Below are 17,277 nucleotides of genomic sequence, written 5' to 3' on the forward strand. Positions count from 1 at the left end.
AGACTGCAACATCTTGACAACACTCCAGGATACAAGGCCTGCCCACACAACCCCAAGAGGATGACAGAGGGAGAGAGAGAGAGAGAGAGAGTGAAACAAGCCCCCAGTTACACACCAGTATAACATAAGCTTAATGATTGTGAGAACTGGAGGGGGGGGGGGCGGGGGGGGGAGGAAAGAGAGGGGAGAGAGAGGGGAGAGAGGGCGAATAAGGAGCTACACTGAGAGAGAGAGGAGAGAGAGAGAGAGAGAGAGAGAGGAGAAGGAGAGAGAGAGTGTTTATTTAAGTTTTTCGTCTCCCGACTCAGACAGAGAGCAGACTACAGAGGATAATGAGAAACAGATCTTTCGAGGCGAGGAAGGGAGGGAGGGAGAGTGAAAGAGAGAGGGGGGGAAAGGAGGGGAAAGGAGGGAGGGAGGGAAGGAGAGCCTGGAAGACTCGGAGAAGGAGGGACAAGGAGTCGGTGGGGAGAAGAGAGGGAGGTGGAGGAGGGAACGGGGGGGCAAAAAGGGGGAGGAGAAGGAAGAGTGACAGCCAAAAAGGGGGGCTGTCATGTTCAACGCCACAGGAAATAGGCCCTCTTATGTTCACTAACTGACAGTTAACATCGCGGCCCTCGTGGCCAGCTGGCCTACAATACCAGGTTTTGGAGACGGTGAGCGGCTCGCCGTGAGTCCAGCTCATGATTGGAATGATAATTGTATTGTATTGACCCTAAAAGTGTGCCACACGGTTATTGATGCCGGGATGGTGGCAACATAATGGACAAAAGGTTCAGTTTTTGGGGGGGAAGGCACCAGGAAAATAATCTCAGATGATGCAGGATAAGATGTGATTTGTAAAGAATAACCATGTTGGGAAGGTGTATTGTAGATTTATTCTTGTTCTGGTATGAGAAGTAAATGTTAGCAGTGAAATGAAATGAGTCTGACTGAAGAGAAACCTCCACAGTGGGGGGAGGGGGGGGGGCTGGGGGTCGGGGAGGGGGATTCGTGACTGACAAGCAGAAGGTCCTATGGGGAATGAGTAACGGACCAACTGGGGCTGGGAAACCCACCCAAAGGCAATTAAGGGTAAAGGACGACAAAAATATTTGATAAACTTTTTTTTCCTTGAACGGGGAGGAAAGAAAGGATGGCGAGAGAGCGAGAATGAAAGACCCGACAGCGTACACAGATATGTTTCGGTTAGATCTGTGATAGGCTGTATCACCGAAGAGTTTGGACCGCAAGGCATGAAGTCTGAAAAACTTAACAAGTATTCGAGCAGCCAGTCCTCATCGCCTGGGAACATTGTGAAAAGTTGCTGAAGTTATACCAAAACCTTCTTAGAGGAGCGATATTTGCGCAATGGCACACACCTAGGACGCGTTCAACAGTTTTGGGAATATCTCGGGGAAAGTGGTTGTCTGTTTTTTTTTGAGGCGCACCAAGGACATTGTCGCTGTATCCGACGCAGGCAGATATCAGTGTATCTGTATCTGTATCCTGTCTTTGCTGAGGGGATGGGGGCCGCGCCGGGTTCGGGTTGGGAGGAGGGCGAGTTCGAGTTCAAGTTGGTTTTTGAGGAGGACCCGCCGCGTCAGATCCAGGGGCCAAACCCGGTGCGCGTAGCCCCGCCGGAGAGCGCCGTTCCCGGGGAGAAAAGCGAGGGCGCCCTGCTGCACCTGGACTCCACCAGCAGCCTCGGTTAGAGTCCTTTTCTTGGATAATACGTGCTGAACTGAACGGGTTTTCTGCGCACTGGGGATGTTGAATGGTCTGACACTGCATGGCTTCTAATGCATGATGGGAACATTAGTGATGTGGCTTCACAATGTGTTTACTGTTACTGTTGGGTATCTCAAGCTTTATCTTTTTGTTTCTCAGTCTCTCTCTGGGAGAAAACTGCATTCTGCTTCTCTCTCTCTCTCTCTCTCTCTCTCTCTCTCTCTCTCTGTGTGTGTGTGTGTGTGTGTGTGTGTGTGTGTGTGTGTGTGTGGCGGTTGCATGTGCTGTGATGTGCATCCTCTTGTAGGCCTTCGACTGCATGCCTGTGCTCACTGTATTGTGTGTGTGTGTGTGTGAGAGAGAGAGAGAGAAACTTGTGTGTATGGTGGTTGCATGTGCTATGTAGTCTGTGTTTGTGTGTGATTTTGAGTGTGTGTTTGTGTGTGTGTGTGTGTGGTGCGTGCCTGTCTCTGTACGCATGTGAGCATGAGTATATTTTTATTGTGTGTGTGTGTTATGCATGTGTGAATTTGCGTGTGTGTTTGTGTGCCTGTGCGTTCATGTGTGTGTGTGTATATCCTACTGTATTCCTGTGTTTATGCGTGTGTGTGTGAGTGCATTTGCGTGTATGTATTTGGGTATGTGTGTGTGTGTGTATGTGTGTGTGTGTGTGTGTGTAGCCCAGACTCAATGTGGTTCTAATCAGCTGTGCGTGTGAGTAGAGTTAACAGCTGCCATCTGGGAAGGAACCTCAACCTCTGTGTACTGAACACACACCACATACACACCTCCCCCCCTCCCTATTTTTTAGTCTACACACACACACACACACACACACACACCTCACATCCACCCTCTCATTTGTTTCCCGCCCACACTGGCATACAGTCGTATTACCACACCCTAGGCATGAAAGTGAAGTACAGGAGAAGCTGCCACAGTGTTACACCAGACCGCTCAAAGCAAAATTTCACTTTTGGAGGAGAGTTTTCACTTTTCAGCCCGAACACCTCCACAGAAGTTCATTAGAGTCCTCAGTATCTGGTTGAAAGGGGCAACTTTACTGCCTGTGAAAGGTTCAACCCAGGACACGGAATAAAGTGTTGTAGATCCGTTGGAACATTTTTAGATGATGTTTTTCCAAATGAAAGGGAGAAACTGATCGCGACTACCGTTACTGTAAGCCAGTTTTGGTAGCTGACCGTTCATGAACTCCTGCGTTGGTTTGTCCGCAAGAATCTAAATGATCTTCTCATGTGAAATATCCAACAATCGAGGAGTTGCCTCAGCACTGCAGCTTTAATCACTTAGAAATATTTTGTTGCCAGGAAACATTTGAAGAGATTTTTCACCCTGAGTCTTAATTTCTTGGCAGTTGCAATCGCGTATCTGCGTTGCCCAAAAATTGCCTGGTTCCCCACCGCCCCTACAGCGCACCAATGATCAATTGGAGACCCGCTCATTACAAACTAACTACTGTTTGGCTCTGTGTGGAGGCTGATCCAACGGCCTGCCACACCACACTGGGGAAAGGCTGTGGTGGTATCTGCGGCCTGGAGGGGTCATGTCCTCACTTGGATGGTCATTTGGCAAAATCCAAATAAGTTTTCTTGAGAATGTTAACTATAATAAAATAATAAATAGAGAAAAGTACAAAATCATGTTCATACGGAGACATATTTAGCAACAGAGTTGGGTATTCGAACGTTCGGATCAGTGAGCCCAAGGTAGACTTAATGATGTGATTAGAATTCACATTTAAAGGCGAATATTAAGAAAATGAACAGTAAACTTTTGATTATCAGTCTTTATCGGCCTTCATGTTATACAATAACAGCAAGCAAGACCAACTTTTGTTCACTATCCCAATACTTATACCACCAACTGTATAAATGTGGAAAAGTGTGTTCAATATGTGTCCTGCACTGGTTAAAAAGAGAAATCTATGGAAAGAATGAAAAATTGAGCAATACCACCGTTTCATTGTCTACCTCCCATCCTTTATTTGGTAAAATTGTTTGTTATCTTTCCTCACACTCGATCTGATAATTATTTCTGTTGGTTACAGACAACCACCTGGCTGCCACTCATGCAGGCCAGTCAATCAGCATCCCCAGCCCGCCATCCTCAGCCAATCAGCGGGCTGGGATGCACTCCCCGCCCCCCCGCCGGGCCCTGGTGAGGGAGTTCAGCGGGACCTACGAGAGCCTGCCGGCACGCTCCGTACAGGTGAGACATCAGAGACTTATATTGAGGAAAACTGATGATCAAAATACTGCTTATCAGTGTTGATAGATCTCGATGCCATTTGAACTCAGGTGACACCAAATAAACACACTGAGACGCTTGAAAATACAGTCTCAGTCCTCTTCCAAGAGAACTGCGGTGTGGTTCGTAAGGAGTAAGTAGGTAAGCTGAACCAACTACAAGAAACGACCCCAAAACGCAAGGTTTTATGGGTAGAAGAAGACGGATGTTTACATCTGATAGCCAGCAGTTCCTCATTTTTGGAAAGCCTAGAAGAACAAAATGAGCCGAGGGCAAAGCGCAGTCTGAACTGATGCTCATATTCAGCTATTTCTTCATGTGTTCTTAACCGGTATGAACTCCAGAGAAGGTGAATTACGGCAAAAAGCGCAGACAAGTCCATCATGTTCAGCTGAAGTTACAGGAACTGGAATCAGATTTATTTTGACTCCCCCTCTGCTGCCAAACTCTCTAACCTGGCGGGATGACAGGTTACCAAAACTCTGTCCAATAAACGAGCCTCTTGTGAGTCCATGTGACTTTTGTTTACAAGCCCTGGTTCCCTTGTAATTGGGCAGTGTGAAACAAAATGAACCCACATACAAAAATGCAACAGAGTTAACTTTTCCACTACGGTTTGAACCAAAGAAAATGAACTGTAGGTGTGATCGCACCCTAAGTGATCCAAATCTGAGAAACTGAAGTCTCTCTCTCTCTCTCTCTCTCTCCCTCCCTCCAGGTATCAGAGTCTCGTGTGGTCGAGTGTCCCAGCATCCAGATAACCACCATCTCCCCTGAAGATGACCCGGCCAGCTCCAGCTACTGGGACACGGGCGGCGGTGGCGGCGGGTGGGACCGAGAGCGGCTCTACCTCCCCCTGCTGGACCCCTTCACCTACCGCGACGGAGGCCCCGGCTCCCTCAGCCCCAGCCCCGCCTCCAGCCCCTCCTCCCGCGGCTGGCTCAGCCCCGCCTCCAGCTGCGATTCGCTGCTGGTGGAGGAGGAGGAGCTGAACGAGGCCACCGTCAATTTCGGGCTCTCGCCGTCCTCCAGGCCGACTTCCCCGGGGGGGAAAAAGCGCAGAAACTCGCCCCTGGCCTCCCCCTGCGTCTCACGGAGGGGCAGCTACTCAGAGGAGCTCCACGGCTGCAGCCTTGAGGGCGGTGACTCCGCCCCTCAGTCACAAGCTCCGCCCAGTAGCTGTGAGCTCAGCATCCCTCAGAAAACCAGGAAGACGTCATTGGAACAGGTGAAGAGGCTGCATTGGTTTGTGGGTACTTGCTGCAATAAGTGAATTAGGCTCTTTCATTTTATTTTCACATTATCATAACGAGAATGCAGTGTTTAACTTCGATATAGTTTGATATAGTATAGTATGATATAATAGTGTAGTATGATATAGTAGATGATATAGTATTTGAAAGAAATAGTGTAATTTCATTGTGAATTCAGTCATCTCTTCATATGAGAGATTCATAAAATAGACTTTTATGATCCAGACCTCGGTCAAATAGTATTTGCAAATAATTCGATAACTAAGGTTTGCCACATAGAACAGTGCAATATCCTCACATGTGCACACACACACACACACACACGCACACGCACACACACACTGGACCTCTCTGGACCCCATCTCTTGGAGTTTGTGATGTCTACCTCCTGTTTGTTGTACTATCGCCTGCTTGTATCTGTGTTTGTGTCCTTCATTTCCTTTAAAGCATTTTGTGAACAAAGTGTTTGTTAGAAGCACATTATAGATCAATATGCCTTGACAATGAGGGCCATGAAGTTTAGACTATTTGAAACTTAGTTCAGTATCCTTTCGTTTGATTGACAATGTATCTTACACACAGTGAATTGCTCTGCTGTGCTAAACCCCACCCATCTCCCATACAATTAAAACAAATCTTCTGTACGACCACACGTGACCCAGCTCTGTTGTGACCATGTGTGTTTTTGTCCTCCAGTTGTCTCCCAGGGAGGTGGATCAGGAGCCGGCTCCAGGCCACGGCTCCCCCTGCCCGCTGCCAGAGATCCACCAGCCCAGGAGAGAGCCCCCCTCCCTGGGCATGGACTACCTGTCTGTGCCCCCCGCTCTGGGCTGGGGCCGGACCCGAGCCAGCGCCCACAGCCCTCTGTTCAGGCAAGCACACATACAAAACACTACGTATATCCACTGCTGCAAAGTATTGATTTTTGCCGCACGCCTGTCTCTAGAAAAAGTTCCTTTATTTTACATGAGATAAAAGGTTTAAGAGCGAACCATTCTAAGCTTTCTAATGTTTCCTGAGCTTTTTATCTCATGTAAAATAAAGGAACTTTTTCTAGACTTGGTGTGCGGTCTAGTTTTTCCTTCACTTTCCAGCACCCTAAAAAACATTTTTCAGAAGTGCAGGGGTTAATACATTTTTCACTGTATCTACATATAGTATATCCATCTTTGAGAGAACTGATCACCTGATGTTCGTTATAAATGATCTGTTAACCAGAGAGAATCCAGTCTGTGTAAGTGGTATGATGTTGTCAACTTAAGTTAGCTACTATTCTTTTGAAAGTGACACACGTTACTTAAATTTTGTGCAAAGATTGTGTCACTTTTTTTTTTGATATCTTGGCATGACACTCTTGTTCACTCCTGTGTCTCCTGTGTGTTTTCAAAGTGCTCATGAGCAAGGCCACCTACCCTCCCATGTATATGTATAACTTGCTCATAAGAAAGGGATTGAAAGCTCACCAAAATTAGCTAACTACTGTGTTACACGGTACCAGGCAATATGTTTGCAATCTGTCACTGTGGTTGTCTTTCATTAAAAAAACAAACAAAAAGTATTTGTTCCAGATGAAGACCAGAAAAGATACTAGTGATGCAATTTCTGGCTCTGAGAAATGCAGCCCTTCAACATAGTTTTATTACAGTCATTACAGTAGATATTGACATTTTTTTTGCCAAGGGATCAGTCCACACTGGTTATGAACATTAGGAACATTTGTTGTTCTGTTGTAGTTTAGAAGTACATGATCATGCAGGCAGCAAGTCAAAGGAGAGGGTTTTCCACCCTAGAGTCTCAAATCAGTTCAGAGAACGTTCCAAATCTGAAGGGTGCCTTAGTGCGCGGGTGCCAGCCTTGGTGAATTAGTCTTAGAGCTGAAGCACACAATTTGTTCTTGCAAGTGCTGGCGAATGGGGCTGTTTGCTTGGCAGCGCTCTCTTCAAGGGCTTGTTTGCATCACAACTTGATTTGTATGATTTCATCAATTTCTTCAATCATTTCTTTATGAATAAGACGAAAACTAAGACGTTCTTAGCTCAAGCAGCTGAGGTGCAAAAAAATATACAGATTGCTCTCCCAACATAATCTCAATTAATCTGGACCTTAGAATTGTTTCCATCCGCCTGATGCATAAACATGATTAACTACATATTAATTAGGTTTTATCTGATCAATCACAGCCCATGTTACCCAGAAGACCCACCCCCAACTCATGAATATTTATGAGATATTACCTGGCATGCATCCTCACCTAGTGTGTTAAAGTTGGAGATCTTGTCCCCTCCCATCTTTCGCTGCGAGTAAAACCATCAATCTAACTGACCCAACGCACTTTCAGGTCTAACGCCCTGCCGCCGCTTGATTGGCCGCTGCCGTCCCAGTTTGACCAATACGAGCTGCGCCTCGAGGTGCAGCCCCGCCCACACCACAGAGCCCACTATGAGACGGAGGGGAGCAGGGGGGCCGTGAAGGCCGCACCAGCAGGACATCCTGTCGTCAAGGTAACCCAAACCTGAGGATTTAAGTAGCTTTCACTTTAAAGTAAGCTGTGGGCCAATATTTTTCAACCTTTTTGGTGACAGTACAGATTTTGGCAGAACAGCAAAATCAAGGCAAAGCAAATTTCTTAAAGCAGCGCTAGGCAACTTTGTACGTTGGCGGCTCCAGATGGCAGCGAGAGGTAACTGTTTGAACTTAAACACCCAGAAATCCTGTAACTTGATGTCAGTAAACTGCACACAGCTCGCTCATGTTTACCAACCCGGCTGGTCTGTGATGCTTTAAACGACGAGAGAGGCAAAAGGTCTCATGTTGATGCTGATGTTGAGTCCAGCTTTCTTTGGACGGAGCGCTTACTTGCTGTTGTTTAGGAGACAGTTTGTAATTTGCTCCTAAGTTTCCTGACACCAGAATCTCATTTGGGCAAAAAGGGTGAATCTATGGGGTCTCAATTAGTGGAGATGGGACACCCTCCTCTGTTGCAGCTCCACTCTGTGATTTAGGCTAATAAGATGGTTTGTATTGTATAGATGTATTTTTATATAAAAATCTTGCTTTAAGTGCAGCTTTAAGGGAAAATGAAATGAAGGAGCGCTACCTGCGTTGTTAAAAGTCCACATGCAAAACACATAATCAGTTGCTCTTCAGAATGGGTCGTGCAAAATATTCATGCAGAGCAACAAACAAATGTAAAGATGTCCGTGTCAGACTGAAGTGGTTAGTAAGTCAACCTCCGTCCCAGTAAAACGCCGTTATTATGACATGGCTTGCCAAAGATAAATACCACCAATGCATTTCAGCTCTTGGGAGCCTTCGTCACGGTCTTAACAAGGTCTTCTCTACAGCTCCAAGATCAGTGAGCTCCTTACTACAAAGACAGACTACAAAGACCTCAGGGTTTGTTTGTTGCTCTGCACGACAGATATCTTTCTTGAAAGAGGCTAAGTTAGAAGTTAAGAAGTTAAGTAAGAAGTTCAGTCTGTTTAAACAATAAATATTTTATTAAATGCAATTTCTAAATGGAACTTCTAATTAAGTAAAGGTAGTAATTGTGTTTGATGTTTGCTTTTTGTAACATTGTAACGAAATCCCAGCACACATGTTGAGACCCACCGCTGCTGGGCTGGCTTCATCAGTGTGATTTGTTTCCTCTCTGCAGCTGTGTGGCTACACAGACAGGAAGCCTCTCTCCCTACAGGTGTTTGTTGGAACAGCTGACGACCGATCCATCAGGCCCCATCCGTTCTATCAGATACACAGGTACTGTGCTGCAGTACTGTAAACACTTCTTACCCTGCATACTTAAATATTTCAAGGGACACATGACACATATTTTAGGGACACATCTATTGTCTGGGCGCTGTGGCTTTAACCATGCATACCTTACTGCTGATTACTTCTAATGTTGATAAACTGGGAATTAGCCTCTTATAGTTTTGCACTTAGTCAAGATTACTCTGGATAAAAGCATCAGCTAAATGCACAAAAGGTCAAATTTAAAGGTAATTGCAGTCCAGATATCTGAACTGACCAGTTTGCTTAGGTGGCATAATGAACAAAGATACGTGGTTATGCCTAAATGTATTGTATTAATTGTGCGCAACGCCTTGTACATGTAAAGCATGTGGTTTGTCTCAATATTTCATTGCAGTTCAGTCATCTGAATAATTTAATTCCCAAATTGTTTGCATTTGTTCTTGTCAGTGTAAAGTTAAATTCTGCACACTATATCTCACAAGTATAATCCCAGCAGCAAGTACAATGATAAATTGCTAGTTGCCAGCATGTTGCCTGTGACTTCTTGCCTAGATATACCACTTTGTTATTAAAAGTGTTATTATTATTAGTAGTAGTACTTATAGTAGTAGTAGTAATAGTCGTAGTGGTAGTAGTAGTAGCATCATCACATTTTATTCTTATGTTATCATTATTGTTACCGTTTACTGATCACTCTCTCCTATTCAGTCACCATAAATTGTTGCTTAATGGGATTGAGCGCAGTACAAACTGTATATTTCGGGCTATTTAATAGTTATTTCTCCCCCTCAGGGTGACAGGGAAGATGGTGGGCACCGCCAGCCAGGAGAGCGTCCAGGCCGGGACCAAACTGCTGGACATCCCCCTCAACCCCGAGACCAACATGACCGCACTGTGAGTAGAGACACACAGGCTTCTTCTCTTCAGGCCTACAGAGCAAAGGATTTGAGTCTGTGTACGTAACACAGCCAGGTAGCCTTGTGACGGCTGACTGCTGATTATAGTCAGTATATTACATGGAGACCCTTTAGCATGCATCTGTATTTGAAAAGTTTAATTCCAAAATGAGATATCCACCATTTGAATACACTGATATTTCCTCTAACAAAATGATAGAAGAATCATCTGTGATTTTGAAATATTGACTGATGTAATTTAGGAAGCAGAATTTTTCACAATGGATGTTTCGGAACGAAACTCTTCATTTGTATATTGTGAATTTGTGTTAAACCCAGACAGAGGATGATTATAGCCGACATGTTAAAGAAGCAGGATAATAAATGGAAGATTTCTGGTTCCAATTGCTGGACCGGCTAGGAAAATAATAGCGGGGAAAGTGAATAAACAAAAGTGTGTAATTGTATTAAGTGCATGCATGTTCAGCAGACCTTCCCTGGATAAATAAAGGTTAAAACAAAGCTCCTGTGTGTCTCAGCATCGATTGCGCTGGGATTCTGAAGCTGAGGAACTCGGACATCGAGCTGAGGAAAGGAGAGACGGACGTCGGGAGGAAGAACACGCGTGTGCGCTTGGTGTTTCGCACCCACCTCCCTCTGGCGCCGCCCGTTGCCCCTCCCGGCCGGGTGCTGGCTCTGCAGGTCGCCTCCCTGCCCATCGAATGCTGTGAGTGGCTGTCCAGCGATATTAAGTGTTGATCTTTCAGTGACAGTTATGTAGAGTTGACAAATGTTGATTGGAGACTTGTTTGACCAGTAATAGAGCTGATATGGCTCTGGGTCAGCTGTTCAAAACTATCAAAAGTCTTAAATCAAAAGTGTTAAATGAACTCTGATGGGTGTGGACTTATATAAACATGGGCATAGTATTGATTCTTACACTTAAATTAACAGTTAAATTAACAAATTAACATGATTTTGCTTTGTAGAGTGCAATACATATAGTAGTACTGAAGGTATTTTCTTGAATTTGTCTCACCTTCTCTCGCCCTCTTTCCTCTTGTTGCTCTCTCTCCCTCTCCTCTCTCCCTCTCTCCTCTCTCCTCTCTCTCTCTCCTCTCTCTCTTCTCTCTCCCCTCTCCTCTCCTCTCTCTCTCTCCTCTCCCCTCTCTATCTCTCTCTCCTCTCCTCTCCCCCTCTCTCTCTCCTCTCCTCTCTCTCTCTCCTCTCTATCTCTCTCTCCTCTCCTCTCCCCTCTCTCTCTCTCTCTCCTCTCCTCTCTCCCGCTCTCTCCTCTCCTCTCTCTCTCTCTCTCTCTCTCCTCTCTCTCTCCTCTCCTCTCTCTCTCTCCTCTCCTCTCTTTCTCTCCTCTCCTTTCCCCTCTCTATCTCTCTCTCTCTCCTCCTCTCCTTTCCTCTCCCCCCCTCTCTCTCTCCTCTCCTCTCTCTCTCCTCTCTATCTCTCTCTCCTCTCCCCTCTCTTCTCTCTCTCTCCTCTCCTCTCTCCTGCTCTCTCCTCTCCTCTCTCTCTCCTCTCTTCTCTCTCTCTCTCCTCTCTCCTCTCCCCTCTCTCTTGCTCTCCCCTCTCCTCTCCCCTCTCTCTCCCCTCTCCTCTCTCTCTCTCTCTCTCTCTCTCTCTTTCTCTCTCTCCTCTCTCTCTCTCTCTCTCTCTCTCTCTCTCTCTTTCTCTCTCTCTCTCTTTCTCTCTCCTCTCTCAGCCCAGCGTTCGGCTCAGGAGCTGCCAGTCATAGAGTTGGTCAGTCTGACCTCCTGTTCTGTGGAGGGGGGGGAGGAGCTGCTGCTGAGTGGCACCAACTTCCTGCCCATCTCCAGAGTCCTGTTCATGGAGAGAGGGACAGGTAAATGGCAAGAGAGGAGAGTGAAGGATATCAAATCATGATTGACAAAGACCAATTTTCACCTGCCACTGTGGCCAATTCCAGACATATACTCTCTGACGATGTTTCTGATCTTTTGGTGCAAATCTTTTGATGCGTTCTTGACTGATAGAAAGTCCAGAAAAGAGAGACGAGGACAAAAATTTCAAGTAGCTAGTGAAAACTAGTAGCAGTAGTACAAGTACGCCTTCTGACGTTGGTGGATTAAATCTTTGCTCGTTTGCTTTTCCTAAAACCCTGGATGTGTCTCAGGACTCAGTCTGTACTGAGAAAACTGAATTTGGAAATGTAGTTAAAAATTGAATTAAATAATAATCACATTCCATGCCAAGCCATTGTATTCAATTTAGAATTGTGCCTTACAAATTCAATTTATAAATTCATTTATTCAAAACATTTTTTTTTTATTTGGTGGTTCAATATGAGCGTGACAAATTCAAAATTATGCAATTCAAATACAATCTTTTGTACAATTGGGCAACACAGTGCACATGAAAACAAGCAAATGATATTCATTAAAAAGTGGTTGAGTGTGTGTGTGTGTGTGTGTGTGTGTGTGTGTGTGTGTGTGTGTGTGTGCATCTAGGCTATACTTTTCATTAATTCTACCTGATGTTCTTATGTATTAGATGGCAAATTACAGTGGGAGGAGGAGGCACACGTTGACCGAGACAACAGCAATGAGGTAATTGTTTGTGTGTGTGTGTGTGTGTATCAGTATAGTGAAATGTTAGAAGTGCTTATTATTGTGATATGTTTGCTAGTTGACCATATAGGACGCCCTGGCACGGCGAAACCCTGACCAGTGGAGACGAAACATTACAGGCTTAAAGACTGCAAGACTGTCCAAAACATGTCCAAAAAACAAAGCTGATCCTGAACAGTCTCTTCAGGAATAGCCAGGCCTTACAGCTGATCCTTGAATTTCCTTGAACCATTAAAATCCGAATTATAATTAAATTCAGCGGATGCAAGTCAAGCATTTAAAGCGTGCGATCTGTAACATGCTGTGTGTCCGCGCCTGTTTCCTCCCAGTGTTCGCTGTGTGTGAGAGTCCCGGCCTACAGCGACCTGTCCGTCAGTCGGCCCGTGTCCGTCTGCCTCTACGTCTCCAACGGCAAGAGAAAGAGGAGCAGCACTCACTGTTTCAAGTACCTTCCCAGTGAGTGTCGAACCTCAGCTCATTCTCTTCTGTCTCTATTCTATCTGTTGTCAGTAGGTTTTGTTCAATTCAATCATTCATTTGTGAGTTGGGGAATTTGACTGCATATATTTTTAGTATGGATGGCTGCAGTGGGGATCAAAATCACAAACTCTGGCAGTGTTAGTGCCATGCTCTACCTATTGAGCTGCACAGGGCCTTTATGTGCACAATGATACACACAAACACAAATTAATACACTCAATCATACACACACCCAAAAAGGTACTGTCTCTATATCTGAGAGAACTAAAGAGAGTTTCTGACCACTGCACAACAAAACTAAAGAAACAATAACTCTTCAAGCTTCAATATAAACAATATTTTGCATCAATGTTTTCAAGTCATTAAATAAGAATATTATTCCCACAAGGTTATGCATGTGCAGTGCCTTCTTGTTATCTTAACTGTTTCTGTTTTTCTCTGCAGTCATGTTCAAAGAGGAGGACCCCCTGCTGTCCCGGCCCTCTGTCCTGCCCCTGGAGGGGGGGACTCTGTGCCCTATGGGGGGTCCCGGCAGGGCAGACAGGGGCCTTCACCTGAGAGGCGATCCCGCAGCCGAGGAGCGGGGCCTGGGCTTCCACCTGCCCCCCTATCCCTCTGCCTACTCCCCCCCGTACCCGGCCCCCGGCTACCACGAAGAGTACTGCCCCAAGCCCGAAGCTGCGGCCGAGGATCCCGGTGGATCCAGGGGGCCGCTGTCCGAGCGACACCCCAGCTTCGAGAACCTGGAGCTGGGCTTCACCGAGCTCCTCCCCCCGCTGTACCCCCGCGCCCCGCAGCCTCCCTCTCCCTCCCCCTCCCCCTGGCTGGACTCGCCCTACCTGTCCTCCTCGCCCTCTCCCTCCCACTCCTCCTCTCTCAGCCCGTTCCCCGCCGGCAGTCCCATCTCCTCCTCCCCTCTGCCTCCCATCCCCACCTCCCCTTACCCCCAGTACTCCGCCTATCCTCAGGAGATGTGTCCCTCTCCTCCCTCCAACCCGAGCCCCTATCAGGACTTCTACCCGGTACCTTACTCCCACTACGAGGGCTGGGACCCGCAGGGCAGGGTGCTGGGGACGGGACAGGGGGGAGAGAGGGACGTACAGGCCGGCTCCAAGATGCAGGAGAGTCCGCTGGAGTTCACCAGCTCTCCTTCTATGCACCACATCACGTTAGAAGAAGGTGAGTTAACCGATTTTTTCTCTATCTTCATCATTATGGGTGCAACATTGTAATAATTTGTGCGTAAGATGAACTTGATGGATGCATTACAGACATAGAAAAGCAATGACAGACGTAGAAATGACAGAGAAAAGGATTGGATGGATGTATTGATGGATGGATGGGTTAAAGGTGGACAGATGAGGGAGAAGGTAAACAGATGGGTGGATAGATAAGTAGCTGAATGAATGGTTGCGTGCAGAGCTATTGATTAAGTGAGTTTGGCAATTTCAGTTTTTATTGATAGCCATTGTTACCACGTTGCTGCACAATCCTGTAACTAGGAATTCTACACTAGCTGAGACAATGTTACCTTGTTTACAATGCATCTTAAAGGGGCAATAAGTTGGATTTTCACTGCCCTGTACCACAAAATGACCATAATATATCTGCAGGGGATTGATATTGGTAGTTGATCAATACCAATAATTGTGCTTAAATTTCTGGCTTTCAAAACTCACTTTACGGCTCATACTCGTACTGAACAAAAACTCCCACTAACCACACACACACACACACACACACACACACACACACACAGGGCTACGAGCGAACAGCCGTCATTTCAATTTCAAAGACTAAAAAGTTTTGTTCTCAAGACAAAAAAAGCAAATGACAAAGCAATATTATTATTACTATTTTTAGTAGTGGTATTTTGCATGGTGATATATTTCCTCTTCAACAGACGTTCCTGTTGGATCTCTGCTCCAATCAGCTCTCTATTGCGAAACATTTTGATTGTTTGTGTCAATTACAAGCCACCATACTAAAGGGGGTGGGAGGGGAGGGGTGAAGCTGTGCCAGAGACAGGAGGAGATAAGGTCTATCGATGTTGTTGAAATTCGTACTTGTCCACAACAGAGGCTGATAAAGGTCTTAGATGACTTAACGCCTCTTTAATTCTAGGGAAACATTAACAAAGTGCAAGCTGAACAAACTCTTTGTACCAGTGGCACTGCGTGTATGAGGTGGATGGATGGATGGATGGATGGACAGACAGGATTCAGATTTTCTCCTCCTCTCCCCCCACAGTGACTGAGTTCATCGGGGAGGACATCCGATCTTTCCAGTCAGGCTCACAGATGGACAGCCAGCCACACTGAGCTCAGCGCTGCTCGTCTGTCTTCACCCCGTTTGAGATTCAGTATCATTCTATTCCTTATGCACTTGGTATTAAGATGCATCGCTCCAATTAAAGGCAATGTTGAAAAGGGGAATTTGATTACCAGGACACTGTTTGTAATTATGACCATAGGTAACTGTTATGGTTTTATAAAGGGAGACTAATGTTTTTAACATGTTTTCAATATAAATTATACGAGAAACCACTTGGGTATGGTGTGTGTGTTTTATCTTTAGCTTTATTTTTTTGTTGCAGTTGTTTGACACTGTTCATACAATCATCATAAATCCAGAATAGAGAGAAAATATTTTAAACTCTATGGAAACTCAATGGTTTACTCACATTATCAGATGTTATGCAAAAGGACATATTTGCAACCAAGTACTTAACTATGCGGATATCTTTACCTTAGTTTTAAGGGACTTAAAGCACCAGGATTTCTTATTGAGTCCAGAGTATTTTTTCCTGCCAACATCGTCTCATAAGATTTCTCTGGCAGCCACTTTATCCATCCAATACTGTTAGGACAAATTGCTCTGTTTTGTACCTGGATCTGATGGAACCTGTCTGGGTAATGGCAACAGGATTTGGGTCCCTACATTGTGAAATACCAGTAAATATTTCTGAATATTATTGTGGTGCCAGAAATATGCATAATATTTTAAGGAAATAGCTCAATCACAGAGAAAAAGAGTGAAAATGGCAGATGTCAGGGAAGACCTTAATGATCGATTAGTTGACTAATTATTTTTCATGTCTCAGTTGATGGGACGCCCCCCCAATAGCTGTTATTTCTGTCTTTTGGGGCGTCCCTTCTCACTCATGTTCTACATCCACTCCTGTTGAGCCTGAGGGTTCAGTGTGAGCTGACAGGAAGCCACGCAGGGGAAGTTTAGGAGAGCAGAGAAAGTGGTGAGACTGAGGATCCTGGTGCAAAGTTGACCTTCTGTGATGTGTGTGAATTTATGTGACCAGGCTGTGACCGTTTGAGCTGTTTGAAAGGTTTCTATGAGGAATAGCCTGTTACAGTAAATCCACTCCAAGCAGCGCTGGATACCAGGCCACTAGTTGGTGTGACTTCTTGGAGAATGGCGCCATCTGGGGGGGGAATTACAACCAGGACGCCTCAGCTGTCCTAAATCAGCAACTGTTGAGATATTACTCATTCTGTTACAAGTCCTCACAGGTCTTATTTTCTGGTGTGTGCACTTTCTCCACTAAATGGACTGTGGCTACGACAAAGATAGACAAGAGGCTTTAATTATTGCGAAACAGCAACAACGAAAAAGGCAATAAAAATGAACTGAGCTAACAAAAAAGACACTAGAGTAGCACTGTATGTTTTCTTGACAGTTTTATAGGCCTATATGGTTCAGCGCAACCATAAATGGGCATGTTGGGGACTAGGGACTGAAAAGCTTTAATGGTAAGACATAGATATAGTTTAGCGTTGGTGTGGAGGTCTGAACATCCTACGAGTTGGACCCACACTTGGAATCTGAAGCCGTAATTCCTTCATGACATCAACTCTTCCAGCTCCTCCTTTTCTGTCTGGCAAGGGCTCAGGGAAGGTAGCTGCACATGGAAAGTTCTTGAGAGGTAAAATGGGCTAAAAAAAAATACACAGAAAGAATGGCACCGAGTAGAAACCCTTCGCCCAAGATGCATAATACATTCCCCTTGGTTGAACTTTTCATTCATATTTTTATAGTCAGGGCACATATAGGTTCTTATGGACATATCAGTTGGTTATCTAATGGCACTGCCATTCTCTTAAGTAGAAATTTGTACAAATAGTTTATTTTCTTATAATGAAACTAAACGTGTCTTCAAAGCAAAGGCAAACTTTACTTAGACAGCACATTTCATACACATTGTGCTTCACATATAACACAAAAAATACATTATTTGGATAAAAATATGTAAATCTAGGTAAATAAGGATGTATTATAGGAATTAACCTCTATATC

General features: G+C 45.2%; 1 protein-coding gene across 1 annotated transcript; it reads left to right on the forward strand.

The window, feature by feature from the left end:
* Window positions 1-1,102: 1,102 nt before the first annotated feature.
* On the forward strand, window positions 1,103-15,500 carry nfatc4 (nuclear factor of activated T cells 4). Its single transcript, XM_071921597.2, has 13 exons — window positions 1,103-1,689; window positions 3,779-3,939; window positions 4,697-5,206; window positions 5,928-6,103; window positions 7,570-7,732; window positions 8,890-8,990; window positions 9,780-9,881; window positions 10,423-10,610; window positions 11,601-11,741; window positions 12,410-12,465; window positions 12,816-12,942; window positions 13,411-14,145; window positions 15,217-15,500. Exons 1-13 carry the CDS (start codon window positions 1,506-1,508, stop codon window positions 15,285-15,287), a joined length of 2,715 nt encoding a protein of 904 aa, XP_071777698.2. The 5' UTR covers window positions 1,103-1,505; the 3' UTR covers window positions 15,288-15,500.
* The last annotated feature ends 1,777 nt before the right edge of the window (window positions 15,501-17,277 follow it).

Source organism: Centroberyx gerrardi, chromosome 13 (assembly GCF_048128805.1).
Source record: "Centroberyx gerrardi isolate f3 chromosome 13, fCenGer3.hap1.cur.20231027, whole genome shotgun sequence".
NCBI classification, from domain to species: domain Eukaryota; kingdom Metazoa; phylum Chordata; class Actinopteri; order Beryciformes; family Berycidae; genus Centroberyx; species Centroberyx gerrardi.